Raw genomic sequence first — 19,794 nt, 5'->3', positions numbered from 1 at the left:
TCCCCATTGGCCCGCCGCCGCCGCCGCATGCAAATATACCGCGCGGCGGGGCCGCGGGGGCGGCCGGGAGCGCAGACGCAGCGCCCCCTTGCGGCCGGGTGGGGGAGGGCCGCCGGGCGGGGCGCGGCCCCTTTAAGAGCCCCGCGGCGGCACCGGGGGGGGGGGGTTTAACGGGGCCGAGGTTCCAACAGCCACCGACCCCCGGTACTAAGGGTTCACCCTCCCACTGCGCACCGCCTCTCGTTGACCCCACCCCAGGGCGGTACTACCTGTGGCCCCGTCCCTCTGACGCCATTTCCGGCGGGCAGGCGGAGGTCCCGGTACTGGCGGAGACGCAGGGCCGGGCCGGGCCGGGCCGAGCAGGCCATGGTGGTGCTGCGGGGCGGCGCGGGCCCAGAGGAGCCCTACCCGTGAGTGCGGGCCCCGGGGCCGGGCGGGCCGTGGGGGGCGGCCGGGCCCTCCCGTAGGGCCCTTGGGGGGGAGGCCGCGGCCTCCGCCCGCGGGCTGTCAGTGCGGCCGCGGCTCCGGCCCTGTCTCCCCGCCCTCCCTCTCTTCGCCCTGGGCTGGGGGGGCCCCGCTTCTCCCGGGGCGTCCCCGGTGCTGCCGGGCCGGGGGAGCGTGAGGGGCGGCTGTGCTGTCCCGGGAGAGCCTTTACCCCACCGGCCTTGAGGCGGCGGCGGCTGTGTCAGAGGCAGGAGGCCGTAATTAGGGTAATGGGCTAATTAGTGTTTACCCCGCTGAAGGTCACGGGTGCTCCCTGAGGTCACCGGGAGCAGAGAGGAGGTGTGCTATGCAGGAGCCCGGCTGGATGCCCTTGGGAGACCTGGTCCTGGTGGGTGCCGGGGCTGCGGGGATCCTGGCTGGGCCGGGGGCTGCTGGTTCTGCAAGTGCAGCCCGAGCCTGGCGCTGCCAGCCTTGGTGGAGGCCAAGAACCGCGCCATGGCAGCTGGGGACCCGCAGGCTCTGCCCGGCTTCCTCCTCCCTGGAGCAGCAGCCCTATCTGGCACCGGTGGCATCCAGCCTTGGTGCTGCGTCCTGCTTGCTAAACAGTAAACAAGAGGAACTGGTTAGAAACCTCCTGGCGGAGAACGAGGGGCTTCTCGTTTCTTGCCTAGAAATGAGAAGTGGAGGAGAAGCCGCTGACCTTTCTGTGCAGCTGGGCACGTGTCCCCTGAGGTGAGCTCTGCAGGGACCCTGCTCCTGGGGGTGGCCACAGCAGCCTGGCTGTGGCTTGCACGAGAGGGGATCCTGATGGTGAAGTTACCGATGTGGGGCTGAGAGAGGGGCTCGTCCAAGACCAGCTGCTCACTCCTGGCTGGGCACCTGGCGCTGTAAAGCCCGGCTCTGCTGGCACAGACCTGAGGTCACTGTCACCTGTGAGTCTCCCGGCTTGGAAATCAATCCTGCAGCTCTGCCCAGCGCTGGCGGGCAGAGGCGGCAGCGCCAAACGGCGGACGTGGCAGCACAGGGTGCCGAGGTGCGGTGCCAGGCCGTGAGCACACACCGGGCAGCCTCGGCACCGCCGCAAATGGCCCTGGAGGCTGTGGGGAGCAAAAGGTCCTGCCACCAAGAAGCTGGGGCTGCCCAAACCTCGGTGCTGGGCAGGGGGTCCCTGCACCGGGAGCAGGGGCTCCTGGCAGGGCTGGGGGTGCTCCCACCCCGGTGACACTTGCACAGCTATTTTTAACATTTTTTTTTTTTTTCCTCCCTCCAGCAGAGGCTGGAGGATGCACCCTCCCCGTTGTCCTGCTGCTGTGAGTTAGGGCTCCCTGGTCTATGAAAACAGGGTAAATATTTACTGCACGTTGCCCTGCACTCTTCTTTGAAGGGCTCTCTCCGTGGCGGAGCCGCCCGGGGCCACGCTGGTGAGCCGTGACGGCTCCTGGTGGTGCCAGGCTCGCAGCTGCCGGGCTCTGTGTACTCAAAGCTCCAGACCAGGGCCAGCAGTAAGGTGACTCCCTCTATTTTTTAATTTTTTTTCTTAACCACCTTTGTATCAAAACTTGATCCGTGAGCGCTGGTCGCTCTCTGTTTGCAGCTTGGGTTACAGCTCCCCACCCGTCTGCTAGTCATCGCCGGGGATACATGCATCCCTTTTATTTCTTCCAAGGCCACCTCTGTCACTGTTTTCTCTCCAGCTGGAAGCAGGGGGAGGTTGTTTTTTCTCCCTGCCCCAGCAGCAGAGGCCCCATCACTGCCTCTCTTCAGGGAAAGAGGGGGGGGGAAATAAAAATCAAGGCTTTGGTGTGGGTGAGCAGCTGGCTGCCTTCCCAGGTGGGATGTAATCGCATGGTGCAGCCCGCTCTGCCCCAGCTGCTTGGGATGGCTGTGCCAGCGCCCGATTGTGGTGCTGGGTCTCCCCGGAGCCCCAGGGAAAGGAGGGGATGGAGTGGGGACCTGGCCTCACGGAAGGGGCGAGACCATGGTGCTGCGATGGCCGGGAGGGCAGCGGGCAGCCTCGCTGCTCCCCTTCCAGCCCTGCCCGCGGGGTCGTGCCGGGGCGGTTTGTTTTGGTGGTGTTGGTTTTCTCGCCCACCTTGTGCCGCGCTAAAGGAAACCCACACAAACCGGAGGGGAAGCTGCGACGCAGAGACCTCAGCAAGTGGGCAAAGAACAAGTGAAAAGATAGTGAAACTTCCTGTCTTTGGCAGAGTTTTAGTGAACTCTGAAACCAAAGCGGTTGCGTTAAATGCCCATTGAGCTTCTTGCTCATCTCTTGGTTTAATTTTCACATGAATCAGCAAAGTTATGGCCGTTCCTAAATTGTGCGCGTGTCTAAGTGATGCCTTGACCGTAGAATTGTTATTAACAGGAGCCAAACACCTTTGGGTGTACCAGGAGCGGTGCAGTCTTTCTCCCGGAAGCTGTAGCTACCTGTTGCCTGCTCTGGATGGTGGCCGGTGTCGGCTCTGGGCCCTGCTGGCCGCATCCCCGGAGGACGGAGAACCAGTGAAACCAGCCCTTGCTGGGGCAGGGGTTGGTGGGGAGCAGCCGCAGCAGCGTAACGGTCTGGAGGGAAAAGCTGGCCCAACCAGTAATTATGTGGCCATGGCGGGTGTTGTCGCTGCCCTCGGTGGTCCGGTGGTGGGGCCAGTTGCCGACGGCTGCGGAGACCGCATGGCAGGACGGTGCCGGCACTTCCAGCGGCACGCTCTGGCTGGGCGATGGCAAACGCGAGGTGCTGCGTGGGGCAGCTCAGGGTCCCTCCCCAGCCTCTGCCTCCGCAGAAACGAATCTCTTCGTCTCGTTTTACGTGCTGGTGGAGTTAATTGCCCACAAGGTCTAGCCGCTGTTGCGCAGCTGCTTTAAACAGACCGAGTCCTTGGAGCAAGCCATGGTTCAGCAGCGCGGTGTGCCATGACCGGAGGAAGGCCGGGCCCCTTGGAGGAGGACGCGGTGCCTCTTGCATTAACACTGATGGCTGACGCTCTGCCTCCCCCATTGTGGGCTCTCCCCGTGCACCTCCCTGTCCCCAGCCCTGGGGGTCTCGGGTGGGCTCAGTCCCCTCTGCCCTGTGTCCCTGCAGGAGGATCGAGGACTGCCTGCCCCCGCTGGAGGACTCCCCGTCCAAGAGGTTCTCCCCCTCCAAGCGAAAGCAGTATTATATCAACAAGGCCATCCGCAACTCGGACCTCATCCCCCGGGCCAAGGGCCGCAAGAGCCTGCAGAGGCTGGAAAACAGTAAGGATCTGGGGTGGGTTCTGAGTGCTCACTCTTTCCCGGCTGGATCTCTTCCCCTGTCCCTAAATCCCCCCTGCTGCGTGGCAAGCGGGGGGTGCTGGGAGCGCAGGACCTCTCTGAGGGTGCTGCCTCCCATCTTGGGGGCTTCGCTCTTCCCCCCCCCCCCCCCCCAGCTCGCTACCTGATGACGCTTTTGGAGCGAGATGAATGTGGGAGCGACGAGGGAGAGCTCGCCCACTCCGCCACCCCCAGCATCTTCACCGAGGCTTGTAACAACGAGACCTACGTGGAGGTAGGTGCAGCCGCCCGCCTGCGCAGGGCTCGCGGGGGGTCCCTGGCGTGGCACATGCGGTTCTGGCAGGCCGTGGTGTCTGTTCATGGCTCTTCCAGCCCAAGGAGCCCTCTGCCTCCCCGGCCTGAGCTGTTTGCCCTAACTCCTGCCCATGTCGGACTCAGGTCTGGCATCTGTGTGCCTGGCTGCCACCGCGTGTGCCAGGGGGAGATCAGGTCCCGGCGCCCCCAGCCCTGCAGCCTGTGGGGTGGGAGGTCTCCGGGCAGATCTTCTTGTGGAGGATGCGCACAAATGTGCGGTGCAAGGGCCGGGTCCTGCTCGGAGCCCGACCAGGCTGGCTTAGCGGAGGCTGCTGTTCCCCCAGCAGTGCTCAGAGCGCTGCCGAGTGCCCCAACATACACCTTGTACCTGCAGAACATTAACGCGGGGTGAGCTGCAGCACTTCCTCCGAAACAGGCCCCTTGCCAAACCCCTCTGTTGCCTCACACTGCCCGGCCGGTGTTGCGATACCAGCTCTGCAACCGGCTGTTTTGAAACTTGGCTCCTCTCCTGCGTGCGATGCTCAGGGCTTTGTCTGCGGAGCGACCTGCGTGGTCCGTGCACGCTCTCGGCTCTGCAGAGCTCTCCTCCTCTCACCCAGCCGGGCTTAGGAAGCCTGATGTAGCCTGGGGTTTGAGGCTGGATTGCAAGGATGAGGGAGAAGGTGGCTCACGGGGTGCCAGGTGGGGCTCAGGGTGGCCGTGCACCGCCGGGTGCTCCCCGGGGACCTCTGCAATGGGACCTGACGGCTTGTGTTGTCAGATCTGGAATGACTTCATGAACCGGTCGGGAGAAGAGCAAGAGCGAGTCCTGCTCTACCTGGAGGAGGAGGCCAGGAAGAAGCACAAGAGGAAGCTGCCCGTCAAGAATGAAGACAAGTGGAAAGGTGCTGGGAGGGGACGCTGGGTGGGGAGAGCCTCTCCCTTGCACATGTTTCAGGAAGGACACTCTTCCCCAAGGGCTGCATCCCGCTCCCTGCGCCATCCGCTTGTGACCGGGTCAGGGGATGATGGGCCTGACCCCTGGGGTGCTGAGGGGGGCAGGATTTATGCCTGTCAGACCCCCTCTGTGGGTTCGGGAGCGTTTGGGGGGAGTGGGGAGCGCCTGGGGGCGATGGGCACAGCAGCCAACCTCAGTTGCAGACCCCCAAATCTCCGCACCCTCCAAATGCTCCTTGGTTGGGGAGGGTGTTACTGGTGCAGGGGTGACTGTGCAGATCCGGGAGCGAAGGAGGTGGCCAGCTGGGGTCCTCCGGGGTGATCGGGGGATGCTGTGCGGCTGCGTCCAGAGCCATCCCGCGGGCGCTGGGGGTGTGAGCCGGGTCCGAGTCCCTTCTGTTCTCTTCGCCGCCGGCTCCAGAGCACCCTGCCTACTCGCCCAAGGAGTGTTTCCAGCGCATCAGCCGCCGCCTGCGCTCCACCCTGAAGCGGGGCCGGATCCCTATGGTGAGCCGGGGGGCTACTGGGGGGCGGCGGGGCTGGGGCAGGCAGGGCTCCGGTTGCCAGAGCCCCACACGCAGCTTCATCTGGAGCCGTGTCCCGAGGGCTGTCCCCTGACCTCGCACGCGGTCACCGAGCCAGACAAGTGCCGAATTTCAGATGAGCTCCTGGGGAATGTGCTCCAGTTCTCGTATGACCTCTGCGGCGGTGGCTGATTACAAACAGACATTCAGCTCCCCGTGCAGATGGGTTTTCTGGGCTCAGTTCAGATTTTTCTGGTAGTTACAGGACACTTTTACGTGTTTGTTTCCCAGTCTCTGCTCGGTGAGCAGCAGGTGACAGGGGAAACCCAGCACGTTTGCCCGCAGGGGCAGCAGTGGAGCCTTTGGGGTCTTCAGAACGGCCCGTCCAAGGCTATTTGGAAAAACTCAAATGCATTTTGACTGCATAAACTGCTGAGCAGACAATTAAGCCTGAAAGGAGTGGCGAGCGTGGCCTCATGCCGCCTGGCTCGGGGAGCCGAGCTGCCACGCGTGGCCCCTGCGCTGCCTGCCCAGACACTTGCTCTCCCGGGCCCTGGGGGTGCCTGGCTCCCTGCTCCCTCTTCTCAATGGTGCTGTTTTCCTGCTCTGTTTGTTTTCCTTGCTCTAATTAGAGTCTCTAAAAGCAGCCTCGGCTCCTCCTGCCCGCTGGCTTCTGCTCAATTTGTTCTCAAATGAGACTAGCTTCTGCTGCTTGTCTCTGGGGTCACGGTGCCCCGGAGTGCTGCATCGAGCTGATCTTTGCCTGTCAGGAGAAAAGGAGACGGGAGGCATGAGGCTTTCCTGGCTGCTGCCACCGCTCTGAGCATGAGGGACGATGCCAGCCCTTGGCACACGAAGTACGGAGTTGGCAGGGGACGGATTCCTCCCTGCCTCGGGGGCTGGAGAGGGGAGTCGTCTCTTTTCCTCATGCTTTCCTGTCGTCTCGCATCCAGATGACTTGCCTGGGAGCTGCTGGCAGTAACTCCCCGGGATTTACTGGGGCTGTGTAACTCGGGAGTTACTCCCCGTCGTGCTGGGGCTGTGCGGACGTGGCGGGGGCAAGTGGTGACCAAGTGCCCGTGGCTCTCGCTGACAGCCCCTGCCTCTCCTTGCAGGGGACGCTGGAGGGCCTGGAGGAGGAGCTGCTGGCCTTTTTCTCTGTCACCCCTCACTCTGTCTACACAGCGCTGATGGACAACAGGTATTTCTGCCCCTCCGGCTCTGCAGAGCGTTGCCGCTCCCCACGGAGCGGGGGCCGGGGTCCTGAGCTGTGTGCACCCCACGTTCAGGGGTTCCCCGCTCACCGCAGCCGGAGCAAACTGCCGTGCACAGCGGCTACTCGCCTGGGTTCCCGGCACCCCAGAGCAGCCCCAGGCTGTAGGGGGGCTCTGGGAACCGAGGAGACCCCTCGGCCAGGCTCGGGTCTCTGGCTGGGGACGCTCACCCTTGCAGAGCCCCCAGGGGAGGGATGCGCTGGGGGATCCCTGCCCAGGGGCCTGTGGCACTTCGTGCTCCCCGTCTCTGGTCCGTGGGATGAACAAGGGCAGGGCAACACTCGGGAGATTGGGGTCTGAGACGCGTCAGCTCTAACCCTGTCCCCATCTTCCCCAGCTTCGAGCGACTCCTGCTCCATGCGCTCTGCCAGTACATGGACCTCGTCTCTGCCAGTAAGAGCCTCATGTTTACTTGTTTGTTTGGTTTTGGGTTTGTTTTTGTTTTTTTCCCCTTCTCTTCATCACTATCTCTCCTCTCCAGCTCAGGCTCTTCCTCCCTCCCTCCTCTCGGCCCCACCTTGCGCTGTGGCTCACAGATAACCCCCCTCTCGCTCCTCCTTGGGAGCCTCGGCTGGGCTCATGCTGCTTTGCCAGCACTGGTGGCCAGTGGGCAACACTGGCCACTGCCAGGGGCTGAAGCCCACCAGCCGGGGTGGGGGCCAGGCCCAGCTCTGCCTGGGTAGGGGATCTTGTTTGCAGCAGAGCTGCCCTTTCTCCTCTCGGTGCTGGGTTTGGATGGCCCAAAGCATGAGGCTGCTCGTGGGGCTCCCTCTCCCGTGGCGCTGCCTTCTCCTGCGGAGCGCGGCCGTGCCCGCAGGTTTCCCTGGAAGGTCTAGTTGCCAAGGCAGGGGAGGAGGCACCGGGCTCGGTCCCTGCGGAGGAGTCTTCGCTGCTGAGCCTTTCATTAGCAGCTGCTCATGGAAAACAGCAGGAGAGCGCTAATGACGTTGGGGCCTGTGGTGCTGGCAGGGACGCATGGAGGGGGCTGGGGATGGTGATGGGGGGGTACAGTTGTTGTCTTTGCTGAGCTGGGGGGAACCTGTGCTCACTGGGAGGAGGAGGGGAGGGGAAGGTAAGGCTGTGTTTGGGACCCACGGAGGGGTGGAGAGGTGCTAACTGCTCCCTCTCACCTCCCAGGTTCGGACATCGAAGGGAAACGTCAAATGAAAGTGAGCAACAAACACCGCGTCTTCCTGCCCCCTGAGCTCCTGCTCTCGGACTACCTGGAGCAGATGAGCTGATGCCCCGAGGGACGCCCGGCCCCTCGCCTGGTGTGCTGACGGCTGCCTTCCTCCTCTCCTGGCCTCTGCCAGCCCCGCCATCCCCTCGCTCCGTCCTGCCGCGGCGTGGACCAGCCCCTTCCTCATCCCTTCCCCGTCACCGAGAGCAGACGCTTGATGGTGCTGAGCCGGGGGGTCCGGGACCCCCGGCAGCATGGCCCTGCCAGATATCGCCATGCTCCGGGTGCAGCTGTGCCGGTACCGATCTGCCACGCTGCTTCCCGGCCGGAGCAGCTCTGCCGGAACTGTTTTTGTGTCTATTTATAGCCCAGGTGCTTTTAAAAATAATTGGGCTGGGCCAGCCCCCCCCTCTGGCACCGACGCTCCGTGGGTGATGTCGGTCCAGATTTTTCTGCAGTGAAACAGCTCCTCGTGGGTGCTGAGCAAGCGCTGAGCTGGCGGAAGAGCCTGGGGGGCCCATGCCCTCCTGGCTTTCCTTGTGCCCCCAGCCCTGTGCCCACCCTGGGCATGTCCCAGGGGGGGCTCAGCCCCTCCAGCCCCCTTGGGCAGGGTGGGGGGGGCTCTTGCCGTGTTGGTGTGTCAGCAGCACCCTGTTCCCTGTGCTGCAGGGGGCAGGATGGTTTTAAATGTAATATAGTGTTTTTTAATGTGTGTGTGTATATATATATGTGCGTGTGTGCTGGAGGAGCACAGCCTGGCCCATGGGGGCTCTGGCTGCTAAGGGGACAGTTTGGGGGTCCCTCGGTGTCCCCAGGGCTTGTTGCAGGTGAGTGGGGGGCATCCCTGCTCTGGTCTGGCCTCTGATGTTGCTGAGGCTGGCCAGGGGGCAGTTGGACCCCCCAGTCCAGGACTGCTGTGGCAGCACCCCTGGCCCTGGGTGCTCTGCTGGGGGGCTTTGCCTGCTGCTCTGGGCTCCCTGCCTGCCATGAGGACACTGGGGCCCCCCCCGGGCTGTCCCCAGTATACCCTGTGCCTTGTTGGCTTGTGTGGCTCGGGTGGGGGGTTCAGGAACAATAAAACAAGGTGTTCCCAGACTCTGGCTCTGTCTCTGCCTTTGGGGGGGGGCTGCGCGGGAGTTGGGGGGTACGGGGAGGGTGTCTCTGGCACTGACAGCAAAATGGTGGGCCCGGGCCAGTCTCAAAAATATGGAACGCTTCACGAATTTGCGTGTCATCCTTGCGCAGGGGCCATGCTAATCTTCTCTGTATCGTTCCAATTTTAGTATATGTGCTGCCGAAGCGAGCACGACATTGTACTCCCCCACAGCAGTATTTAAGGCTCTAGAATGCGGACGAAGCTAGAATAGGGTGATTACTCTTCTAGGGCTTGATAAATATTTTAGCGTTTCCCCGAATATTTCCTGTACCCTTAAAACTTCTCTTCGCTTCGACTTCGCCAAAATTCCCAAATCCATAAGTTATATTTGGTGGTTTTACCCCGGTGGGTTCTGGGTAGGCCTCCATGCAAATCAGCACCACTGACTGGCACTTCCCCTCCTAGTTCTCCCCCCTCCCAGCGCTGAGGGCCCCCGGCCCGGGCTGTCCGAGGCGGTGCCTGAGCGCGCGGTGTGGGGCGCAGGCGCGCGGCGGGCAGCCCGCAGGAGCGGGGCGGGGTCCTGGTGCGCGGCGGGAGGTGGCGCGGGCCGGTGAGTGGGGCCGCCCCCCCCTCCCGTGAGAGAGACCGGGACCCCCCGAGGGACCGGGACACCCTCACACCCCGACATTTCGCCGGGGGTCGGTATCCCGGCGGACAGACCCCCTCCGCTTCCCCCTGCGGGCCGGCGGGGCCGCCCCCGCCTCGCCCCTGCGGCAGGCCCCGCTCCCCCCGCCGTGAGGGACGGGGCGCCGGGGCCTCTCCCGGTGCCGGCCTTGTCCCCACACGCGCCCCGGGGGGCCGCGCTCCCCCCAACAAACATCTCTGGGGGCTGGGGTCCCCATTTGCCCCTCGGGAGCCGGGGGCTGCTGCTCTTCCCCCTCCCCGTGTGCCGGGGGTGCGGCGTAGCAGGGCCTGGGCGCATCCCGGTGCGGTGCCGGTGTAACTCGGCCTCAGCCTGCGGCCTGTGTCCCGTGGAACTGGCCGTTTCGTGCTTCCAGGGAGAAGCGAGCGCCGGTCCCTCTGCAGGGTCCCAGGGCCAGCGGCGCCATGGACTTGGCCTATGTCTGCGAGTGGGAGAAAAAGCCGAAGAGCAACCACTGCCCTTCCATCCCCTTAGTGTGCGCCTGGTCCTGCCGCAACCTCATCGCTTTCACCACAGACCTCAAAAATGAGGAGGAAAAAGGTACGGTGTGCTTGTGGAAGGTTGGGTAACGTCTCCTGGAAGCTCCCAACGCGTTTAGGCAAGTCCTGCCGTCAGCAGCCATTGGGCCAGATGGGCCATGCTCTGCTTTGACCCTAAAATCTCTCACCTGCAGTAATCAACACAGGAAACTCGTGCTCTGTCTTTCCCTTCCATTCCTTAGATTTATTGGGTGTTTTGCTCACTGGGGAGTTGTTCTCACTCTGCTAAACCAGGGCAAGCTTTGCGCTGGTATCTGGTACCTCACCTGAGTTGCCAAATGCAGTTATTTTCTGTCAAACAATTTTGGGAAGGATAACATTTTTTGCCTTCCCCTACTCTAGCTGAGGCTCTGTGGGTTTAGAAATGCCAGCTGGAGAGCGGGTAGCCAGGGACAGTGATTCACGTGTCTTTTCGGGCAGATCTCACTCATATGGTCCATATCATCGACACTGAGCATCCCTGGGACGTCTATTCCGTTAACTCTGGCCACACTGAAGTCATCACTTGTTTGGAGTGGGATCAGTCAGGTGAGCTTGGATCCCTTCTCGTTACCCTCTGTCCCACCATTCACGTGTGTGCATTTCCTAAAATGATGGTATACAATTCATCGTGGAGAGGGAGTTTGTTGCTTTGCAGCCATGAATTGGGTGTCTCTGTTCCAACTGCACTGGGGTGGTTTGATTTCTCGGTTGATTTTTTTGGCTGCACGCCCTGGTTCTTACGAGGTGCCCTTGTCGTAGGCTCCAGGCTGCTCTCGGCAGACGCGGACGGCCACATCAAGTGCTGGAGCATGACCGATCACTTGGCCAACAGCTGGGAGAACACCGTGGGCAGTATGGTGGAAGGGGACCCGGTTGTGGCCCTGTCCTGGCTGCACAATGGCGTGAAGCTGGCTCTGCACGTGGAAAAGGTTTGTCACAGCTCTGCAGGGGATCCAGTCAGGAAGGCTGGACGTGGTCCTTAACAAAGGACTTGGAAAACCCCTGTCTGTGTTTCCCGTTGCTCTGGGCTTCATCCGTTGCCCTGGGCAGGTCGAGTAGGGGAAGTTTCCCAGGCAAAAGAAAAGTGAGATTCCTAGTTCCTGCTGAATTTCAGTGGGGGTTGGATGCCTTGTTTCTCTTGGTGCTTGAAACACGTGTTCCTTAGTCTGGTGCTTCAATTTCCTTGGAGATAAAAGTATTTCTGTGCCTCCCGGTAGTATTTCAGAAGAAATGTATTTGAGGTCCTGAGGTTTAATCCAGGGATTTGGGAATGGGAGCAGTATGTGTATGGAGATAAGCTGCTTGTTTAGAAACGTGTCTAATTCTGTCAGACTCAAAAAGAGCAAGTCTGCCAAGTAGAAGTTACCTACTTACATTTTTTTAAACATTAACTCTTAGGGTGTCCCACAGAGAGAAGCATTTCCCTCTCTTTAGTGCTGGAGAACCCGAGGCACGGGGATGTAAAGGGTTGTGCAGTGGGTTGATGTCGGAGCTGGATTTGGCCCCAGAAAGGGAGAGGGAGTGTCGGTCTTCCAGGTTCAGTCCACATTAGCAAGGTTGGAGCTGTGTCAGGTGCTCGGAGAGCTTCGCTGAGGGCCTGGCATGTGCCTGCATGGCTGGAACTGCTCTGGTGTGGGGATGAAGGGGCCTCTCCGGGATCACGTAGCAAGAGTCGGGTGTGGGAGCTCAGTGCCCTCATCTGACTCTGTTCAGCTCCGCAGTGACTTAGCGAGGAGCGCTCTGCACTCGAGAGCGCGCTGCGGGTATCGGGTGCAAATGTCTTTGTGTTGTTGACCTTTGTTCACAGTCTGGAGCATCGAACTTTGGGGAGAAGTTTTCCAGGGTCAAGTTCTCTCCGTCGCTGACGCTGTTTGGCGGGAAGCCCATGGAGGGCTGGATTGCTGTGACCATCAGTGGGCTGGTGACGGTCTCCCTCCTCAAGCCCAACGGGCAAGTGTTGACATCCACAGAGAGCCTGTGCCGCCTCCGCTGTCGCGTTGCCTTGGCAGATGTTGCCTTCACTGGTGGGGGGAACATCGTGGTGGCCACATCCGATGGCAGCAGCACCTCCCCTGTCCAGTTCTACAAAGTCTGCGTCAGCGTGGTGAATGAGAAATGCAAAATAGACACTGAAATCCTGCCTTCACTCTTCATGCGCTGCACCACGGACCCTGCCCGCAAAGACAAATACCCAGCAATCACTCACCTGAAATTCCTCGCTCGGGACATGTCAGAGCAGGTGAGCATATGCTGTTAAAGCAAGTAGGAGTTAAATGAATAGCAAGGAAAGAGCTGTTTGCTCCACCTTTGGCTTCCCCACGTGGCTCTGGAGGTGAATGATCGTGTCCTGCAAAGCCCTTTGTGTTTCTAGCTGCTGTTTCTGGAAGTACTGCTAGTTCAGCTCTGCTGTCACACAGGCTGCACTTAAAATGTCTGGGGGTGTAATGGCTGAGCCCTCCAGTTTGTGGAAAAGCCCAGTCCTTCGTTAGCCTGATTATGCTTTGCTTTGTTTATTTTCCGGATCTGGCCGTGGTTGTTAGGGGAGCTCTGCTGCGCTGTCCAGAAGGTTCTGGGATGGGAAGTCTTTCATCTCTAGGTCTCAGCTTCAAAGCATCTCCTTTCCAGAACACTTGGAGCTCTTGATCTGCGTGACTTAATTTTGTAGCTTAACTCTATTTGTCAGGGGATTGCTAATATGATTCTGGAAAGCTAAGTGATTCGATGAAGCCCAACCGCTCTTCTCTCTCCTCTGGTTAGGACGGAATGCCTTGTTGGAGAGCACAGTGTCTGCTCTGGCTTCACACCCAGTTCAGTTTTGCCCTTTCCTTTACGTTTAGTTCCCAATGTGTGCGAGCGACATCAGGTCACAAGGCTGGCGAGAGGTGAGATCGTTTGTGATGTGGAGAGGCACAGGCTGTGACAGCACATGGCAGAGTTCCGCCTCTCTCTGCTTCTAGCTGCAACTAGGGCCTTCACCGTTACGTATTGCTGATACAATCCTCCGCTTTTTGCTGGTGGAATATAAACTAATCAGAAGCAGCAGCCTCAGAATGGAGGAGAGAGGGAGGGGCGGAAAATGCGAGGGGATGGTGTCGTTCCCTATTGTAAAGTTTGGGCGTGTGGTTGCAGTATGGGTTTCTATTTTGCAGGTGTTGCTTTGTGCTTCCAACCAAAACAGCAGCATCGTGGAGTGCTGGTCTCTGCGGAAAGAGGGCTTGCCGGTCAATAATATCTTTCAGCAGATCTCCCCTGTGGGTGAGTTCCTGCACTGGATACGCTTAAAAATAGGAGCAAGGGCTAAGTGAAAGTGCAAGACAGGTTCTCTCATCCATTATTGCCTATATGAGATTATCCAGAATCCCGTATTTATTTTGCAGGTGTTCTCAGTCACATGCTCTATTCCATCTGTTTGCATCTTAGGCAACAAATTGCTGGTTTCCAGGAAGTGGTTTGATTGTTACTTTCACTCAATAAAAGACATTTTCTGTGTTAACCTGCGGAACCGCTCTTCCCACTGAGAACCGAGCGAGCCGAGCCTTCTAAAACAAAAAGATCGTGCAGCAAAGCCAGTTTCATCAGGCTATCCAGTCTGCGTGGTTTTTCCACCTGATTTCAGATAAAACAAATCTATGTGTTTTGTTCCGGTGAAATATAAAGGATTATTCTACATAAGGATTTTTTTAATCACTAGCAGCAGAGCCTTCCATCAAAAGAGACATAAAAACAAGCCGTTGTTTGTACAATTACTGAGGTCAGGAAAAAAATAGGGAAATATGAGGGAAATATACAGGTGTGGTAGAATGAACAAATACTCGGTGCTTGGTCCCGCTTAGTTGGGGAGGGGGAGTGTGGGCAGAAATTGGTGGGGGTATATTTTCTGATCTCTTTGGGGAGAGATGTCTCACTTATTTACTTATTTTTCATAGTTGGAGACAAGCAACCCATGATACTGAAATGGCGGATTCTTTCTGCCACCAATGACTTGGATCGGGTTTCGGCTGTGGCTCTGCCGAAGTTGCCCATCTCCCTGACCAATACTGATCTGAAGGTAGCAAACGACACCAAATTCTTCCCTGGATTGGGTAAGGAGTTTCTATTTTCTTTCTAAATACGTAGCTTTCGCCTGAAACTTTCCCTTCTTCATCTTCTGAACTGTAGCTGAAGGAAGAATTCAGAATAAACCATATGAAATGCTGATAGGAAAAGTTTGGTATCTTCCTATCCATCCCATTTCATTTCCATGGAACGATGCGTATCTCTGAAGTGCTGATGTGGCCTCAAGATATGAATGTGCCTGAGAGCCCACAGCCTTTTGGGTGCTGTGTTGTTGCCACGTGGGCTTTCAGTGGTGGCAGCTTCTCTGGGAGAGGTCTGGGTTACACTGGGAGCAGTCGCTTGCTCACCTTCGGCTGTTTTCTCTCCACAGGTCTGGCTTTGGCTTTTCACGATGGCAGTGTCCACATAGTTCATCGCCTGTCCTTGCAAATGATGGCCGTCTTCTACGGCTCTTCCTCCCAGCGCCCGGTGGACGAGCAGACTATCAAGAGGCAGCGAACTGCTGGTCCCCTGGTTCACTTCAAAGCCATGCAGCTCTCCTGGACGTCTCTGGCCTTGGCTGGCATTGATAGCCATGGGAAGGTATTGTGCTCTGCTTGAGGGGTATGTGTTAGTTCTTCTCGTCCAGGTTCTCTCTCTGTCTCTCTAAGAGGCGATGGATTGCTCAGAAAAACACTGGGAATGTTACGTCCAGCTGGGTGATCCGTGTTAAACAAGAAGGGCTGTATCCTGTTACTGCAGGAGTTGTATCTTTGGGTCAGGAATGAGGGGCGGTTGGCCCTGTGTTGTGTTACAGCTTTGCAGAATGTTTTCAGTTCGGTTCTTGATAGGGATTTTCCGTTGCCTCCTCCCTTCAGCTGAGCATGCTTCGCATCTCCCCCTCCATGGGCCACGTGCTGGACATGAACATGTCCCTCCGTCACTTGCTGTTCCTGTTGGAGTATTGCATGGTGACTGGCTATGACTGGTGGGACATCCTGCTCCACGTCCAGCCCAACATGGTCCAGAACCTGGTGGAGAAGCTGCATGAGGAGTACATGCGCCAGAACGCGGCCCTGCAGCAGGTCAGCGGGAGCTCCCAGGCAGAGGGTGGGCACACGGAGGGGTCTCGGTGCCTGGGAGGAGGGGGTAGTCGTTGCCAGCGCTCAGAGGACAGACGGCTCTGACTGCCTGGCCGTGCTGTCTCCGAGTACACTACTCGAGCAGTACTCGAGGTGTGAAGAACCTCCATTTAAGCAGTGTTCATTTTCACTAACATTAATGCATCTCTACCTGTTGGAAGCTTCTTGTGAGGTGGTAAAGTCTATTTTTGGCAGAGATTCTGGGAACAGCAGCACTGTTTGTACATGCACAGAACAGTATTCACATGCGCGGCACAGTATTCACTATTCCTGTCGTTCATGTGGCAGAAACGGAGAGTAGAGAATAAAGCAGCTTGCTTTAATGAGCTTATTCTCATTCTGCCTTTACTTCTTTATTTTTCCTGGTGTCTCACTGTCGATCAGGTCCTCTCCACGCGCATCGTTGCCATGAAGGCGTCTCTCTGCAAGCTCTCCTCCAGCACCATAGCCCGCGTGTGTGACTACCATGCGAAGCTCTTCCTGATCGCCATTAGCTGCACCCTGAAATCCCTGCTACGCCCACACTTCCTGAACACCCCGGACAAGAGCCCCGGGGACCGACTCACCGAAATCTGCTCCAAGATCACAGATATAGGTAGTGATTTCTCATACGTCAGGCACTGCGTTCTGAGTCGTTTGTATCAGATCCTTCCCCCCTTTTAGGTTTGATATAAAATGTCATGGTCTCATATTAGCTCCCGGGGTTTGAGGAAGAAGCGGGTGACCTCTCTTGGCACTGCAGGGACAAGGGGCGGAGTTTGGATCTTCCTGAGCCAGGAGATATCTTGCTTCTGTTTCAGACATCGACAAGGTGATGATTAACCTGAAGACAGAAGAATTTGTCCTGGAGATGACCACGTTACAGTCCCTGCAGCAGCTCATCCAGTGGGTGGGAGATTTTGTGCTGTACTTGCTGGCCAGCCTGCCTAACCAGGTGAGAGCCCGGCGGGCTGAGAACAGGCCCAGAGGAGCAAAAAAAATCTGTGTACAGTGTTCGGGTGGCTTTAGCCGAGTCATGCACGACGCCGGTGTTCCTGTCGGAACCGACACTTGGGAGAAGAGTGTACGAAACAGCAGAAATACAAAATGGTCCGTTCCGTGCCCATGTAGGAGTCAGTGGTGTAGTGACTGGCAGCTGCATTCGGTGGCTGCCTGACTTGTCTGAGCTTTTCCTGAACCTCTGCGTCCCTCAGGCCTGCGCAGCATCCTCTGGCAGAGAGCGCCGCAGGCTGCGTGGTGCTTGAAAAGAGGAGTTGTCTGAAGACGGAGCAGGGGTTCCGGCAGGCTGCATGTAGGTCCCAGTCTCGGCTCTTTCCTCCTCCGCAGGGCTCCCCTGTGCGGCCGGGACACAGCTTCCTGCGAGACGGAGCCTCCCTGGGCATGTTCAGGGAGCTGATGGTGGTGATCCGTATTTGGGGGCTGTTGAAGCCAAGCTGCCTTCCCGTCTACACGGCAACCTCCGACACCCAGGACAGCATGTCCCTCCTCTTCAGGCTCCTGACTAAACTCTGGCTGTGCTGTAAGTGTTTGCCGGTTTCCCTGAACAAAAGAACCCTTCCTTAATGTGGATCGTGCATGAAAGGAATAATTGCGGGGAGTGAGTTCTGAGTGGGTCTGTGGTGTTTAGAAAGGGCAAGTACAGCTGCCAAGTTTATTGTTTGCTGTGCCGTGTTGGCGGATGGAGGAGGAAACTGCACGCAGTTCTCGCCATCTCTAAATGAGAAATTTAAAGATCAGGCTGGTTCTCTCTCTTCGCTTTATTTTCCATGCAGGTCGTGAGGAAAATCACATAACGGAGCCAGATGATACCCTGATAGACGAGTGTTGCCTCCTCCCTAGCCAGCTGCTCATTCCCAACATTGACTGGTTGCCCATCAACGACGGCATTATCAGCAAGCTGCAGAACAAACAGCTTGTCCGGCTGCAGTTCGGGAAAGCTCCTGGGCTCATTGGTCACACTGTCTCTTCCCAGTTTGATGCCTTTGTCAGGTGCAGAGACCCGAAAGGAATCGGTGGTGTGATGGGAAGGGGGTGTCGGGAGGGTTTGGGATCTCTGCAGCTCCGAGGGGTCGGTGTGTTCGGGACGCCTGCCTTTTTTGGCTCATCCACTTGCTGGTGTCACCCAAGAGCAGTTTGTTCTCTCTGCTTGAATTAATTTCTTAACTTGCAATGGGCTGGGGATTTAAAGCGTTGAAAAGAGGTGGCAAATGGAGGGGAGGAAGAATGCTAGTTTGTGATTAGGTTCGTGTCAGCGTGGCCTGGAATCCCCTGGCACTCGGTGGACTGGGTAATCAAAGCCTGTGTCGCGTCGGCCACTGAAATGCAGCTCGCTGTCCTGGAAACAGCTTTTACAAAGTGATATTCTAGAACGTTCCCGTTCTTCTTCCTCCCCAGGGCACCTGGACAGCCCAAAATTGATCATCTGAGGCGGCTTCATTTAGGTGCGTACCCGACAGAGGAATGCAAGTCGTGTACCAGGTAAGCGCCGCAAGCTCATCCCTTCAGTGCAGAGGAGCTCTTGGCAGAGACTCAAACTGTTCTTTTTGTCATTCAAAAGCTCTTTCAGTCTCTGTTTACCATCCTCGCTGGTATCCCAGTAACATTTCATGCTAATTGTGGCGGCAGGAGGAAATGCTGCTTCTATAATAAGGCTTTTGGTGTACGGCGCTACCCCTAGCCTTGGAAGAAAGCAGTCGTGGTTGTGTTTTAAGGCAACACTAACCTGGAAAACCACGATCCTTAAACCGTATCGCTGATTCGAGATAGCTGCTGCTCTATCACTGCAGCAGGGCTGTTAGATTAAAAATCTTATTACTTTGCCCGGTGCAAAGTAACCCCAGGTCTGTGAGAATTAACTACCTTCGTCATGGCCAGTGGTTGAAGCGCGTTTCATCTAAGGGCTGAATTGTGGGTCACGGGATAAACAGGATAGCGCTTTGACAGAAAAAATCCGAGAGCAGTCGGGCTGCGCAGGTAAGCGGAGTCCAGAATTTGGCCTGTAGGAGTCCGTTAGCCACGAGAAATCCTCAGCTTGTTTAGCAGGTCTGGTCTTTCAATAAAACCACCTGTGTTCTTGGAGAGGAGCTGGTGAGAGGAAATAATCACAGGATCCGTGGTGCCGTTTTTGGGTCGTCTTTCAAACCAGGCTTGCATTTTAAGTCCCTTTGTGCCGTCCTCTTCATCCACCCTCACAAAAGAGCCTGGACTTCAAAACAATGGGGCAGGGAGCAAACATCCATCTAATCATGTGATTGAATTAGCTTTAATTATTGGTTTTAATAGAAAGTCTCTGTAGCAGATCATTTTTACAAGATGACTGTCTGCTGTTTTATGTATAAATAGCAGCTGGGGGCTGTTGTCTTGAAGACAGCCTTCTGTTCCACGGTAACCTCTCTTCCCTTTGGATAATTGCTCGCGTGGTTTCAGCTGGCTTTTAGAGCTCACAAACATCACCTGCAAATGACACGAAAGCTGCTTTCCTCCTCGGATTCTTTGTTCCCCGCGTGATCCGTACGGACGCCCCGGCAGTGCTGGCTCTTTCTTCCCGAGCCTGGCTGCAGCTCTCGTTTCTTTCCAGGTGTGGGTGTGTTACGATGCTGAAATCGCCCAACAAAGTGACGGCGGTGAAGCAGTGGGAGCAGCGCTGGATCAAGAACTGCCTGTGCGGGGGGCTGTGGAGGAGGATGCCCCTCAGCTACTCCTGAGCCGGGGGAACAGCCGGCGCCAAGCAGAAGAGCTGCTCGGAGCTTCCTTCCTTGGAGGCGTCTGGGCCGAAGGGACGGCAGCTCTTCTGAGCCTTCTGGAAGCGTCGGCCCGTGAGACGGCGCCGAGCAGCCAACCGCGGTGCTGCTGCTCTTCTTGCATTGATCTTTCTGCCCTAAAAAAGAGGGGAGGGAGCTCTTCCTTCTTTTACAGGGAAGAGCCGGAAGGCAACGCCAGAGGTTTCCCTGTCAGGGTCAGCCTGGGAGGCGAGCGCCCAGCGGCGTTTGTGTCCGGGCCGAGCAGGCGGAGGGGCCAGACCCCGGCGCGAGCCCCTGCCTGGGCAGAGCGTGGTGACGGTGGTGGCTGGGGGTGAACGGACAAAGTCCCCGGTAAAAGGGGAACAAATACCTGGTGCCTCCTGTTCAGCCTTTGCTACGGGCTGCTTGGGAAGCGCAGCCTGGGCTGGGTACTCCCTCTTCCCCCGCGCTTCTCCCTCCTCTGAGTGAACTTGATGGGAGACTTCGCCGTCGTACCTTTAACGGAGCAGTCGCTTCCCCCTCCAGAGGAGCAGGAACACGGGACTGTTGCTCCCTGGAGCAAACCCCTCTGGCTCTCATCGAACCGGCAGCTCTTTTGTAAATAAAAGTTCCCTGAATTTTGTATGGAA

General features: G+C 57.9%; 2 protein-coding genes and 1 non-coding gene across 6 annotated transcripts; 2 read left to right on the top strand and 1 right to left on the bottom strand.

The window, feature by feature from the left end:
* Positions 1-156: 156 nt before the first annotated feature.
* R3HDM4 (R3H domain containing 4) lies at positions 157-9,023 on the top strand. Of its 2 annotated transcripts, none has more exons than XM_074565300.1 (8): positions 157-410; positions 3,527-3,681; positions 3,855-3,973; positions 4,775-4,898; positions 5,372-5,457; positions 6,590-6,675; positions 7,086-7,141; positions 7,886-9,023. In XM_074565300.1, the coding sequence occupies exons 1-8, from the start codon at positions 367-369 to the stop codon at positions 7,987-7,989; spliced, it is 774 nt and encodes a 257-aa protein (XP_074421401.1). In that variant the 5' UTR covers positions 157-366; the 3' UTR covers positions 7,990-9,023. The 2 variants fall into 2 exon arrangements, with proteins under 2 accessions (XP_074421401.1, XP_074421403.1); XM_074565302.1 differs by lacking the exon at positions 157-410 and adding an exon at positions 488-1,176.
* Positions 9,024-9,128: 105 nt separating this feature from the next.
* On the bottom strand, positions 9,129-9,235 carry LOC141734416 (U6 spliceosomal RNA). The gene has a single exon (XR_012584521.1). It is a non-coding gene; the product is annotated as a U6 spliceosomal RNA (small nuclear RNA).
* A 345-nt stretch (positions 9,236-9,580) lies between these two features.
* Positions 9,581-19,794, top strand: MED16 (mediator complex subunit 16). 3 transcript variants are annotated; one of them, XM_074565295.1, is made up of 15 exons: positions 9,586-9,634; positions 10,083-10,267; positions 10,687-10,794; positions 11,008-11,177; positions 12,056-12,487; positions 13,398-13,503; positions 14,175-14,330; positions 14,675-14,886; positions 15,162-15,368; positions 15,810-16,020; positions 16,226-16,359; positions 16,752-16,944; positions 17,198-17,414; positions 17,820-17,903; positions 19,003-19,794. In XM_074565295.1, the coding sequence occupies exons 2-15, from the start codon at positions 10,132-10,134 to the stop codon at positions 19,127-19,129; spliced, it is 2,493 nt and encodes an 830-aa protein (XP_074421396.1). In that variant the 5' UTR covers positions 9,586-9,634; positions 10,083-10,131; the 3' UTR covers positions 19,130-19,794. The 3 variants fall into 3 exon arrangements, with proteins under 3 accessions (XP_074421395.1, XP_074421396.1, XP_074421397.1); XM_074565296.1 differs by having other exon boundaries at positions 9,617-9,722; XM_074565294.1 differs by having other exon boundaries at positions 9,581-10,267.

The sequence above is a fragment of the Larus michahellis genome, chromosome 23, assembly GCF_964199755.1.
Source record: "Larus michahellis chromosome 23, bLarMic1.1, whole genome shotgun sequence".
NCBI classification, from domain to species: domain Eukaryota; kingdom Metazoa; phylum Chordata; class Aves; order Charadriiformes; family Laridae; genus Larus; species Larus michahellis.
Note: the sequence above shows the minus strand (reverse complement) of the source record. Positions and strands in the feature narration are given on the sequence as shown.

Excerpts from the sequence above, each read along its gene's own strand:
- MED16 (XM_074565294.1), top strand. The coding sequence starts at position 10,132 with ATGGACTTGGCCTATGTCTGCGAGTGGGAGAAAAAGCCGAAGAGCAAC. Across the intron at positions 14,331-14,674 it reads CAAATTCTTCCCTGGATTGG|GTCTGGCTTTGGCTTTTCAC; the intron begins GTAAGGAGTTTC and ends TTCTCTCCACAG. Across the intron at positions 15,369-15,809 it reads AGAACGCGGCCCTGCAGCAG|GTCCTCTCCACGCGCATCGT; the intron begins GTCAGCGGGAGC and ends ACTGTCGATCAG.
- R3HDM4 (XM_074565302.1), top strand. The coding sequence starts at position 791 with ATGCAGGAGCCCGGCTGGATGCCCTTGGGAGACCTGGTCCTGGTGGGT. Across the intron at positions 5,458-6,589 it reads AGCGGGGCCGGATCCCTATG|GGGACGCTGGAGGGCCTGGA; the intron begins GTGAGCCGGGGG and ends CTCTCCTTGCAG. Across the intron at positions 6,676-7,085 it reads ACAGCGCTGATGGACAACAG|CTTCGAGCGACTCCTGCTCC; the intron begins GTATTTCTGCCC and ends CATCTTCCCCAG.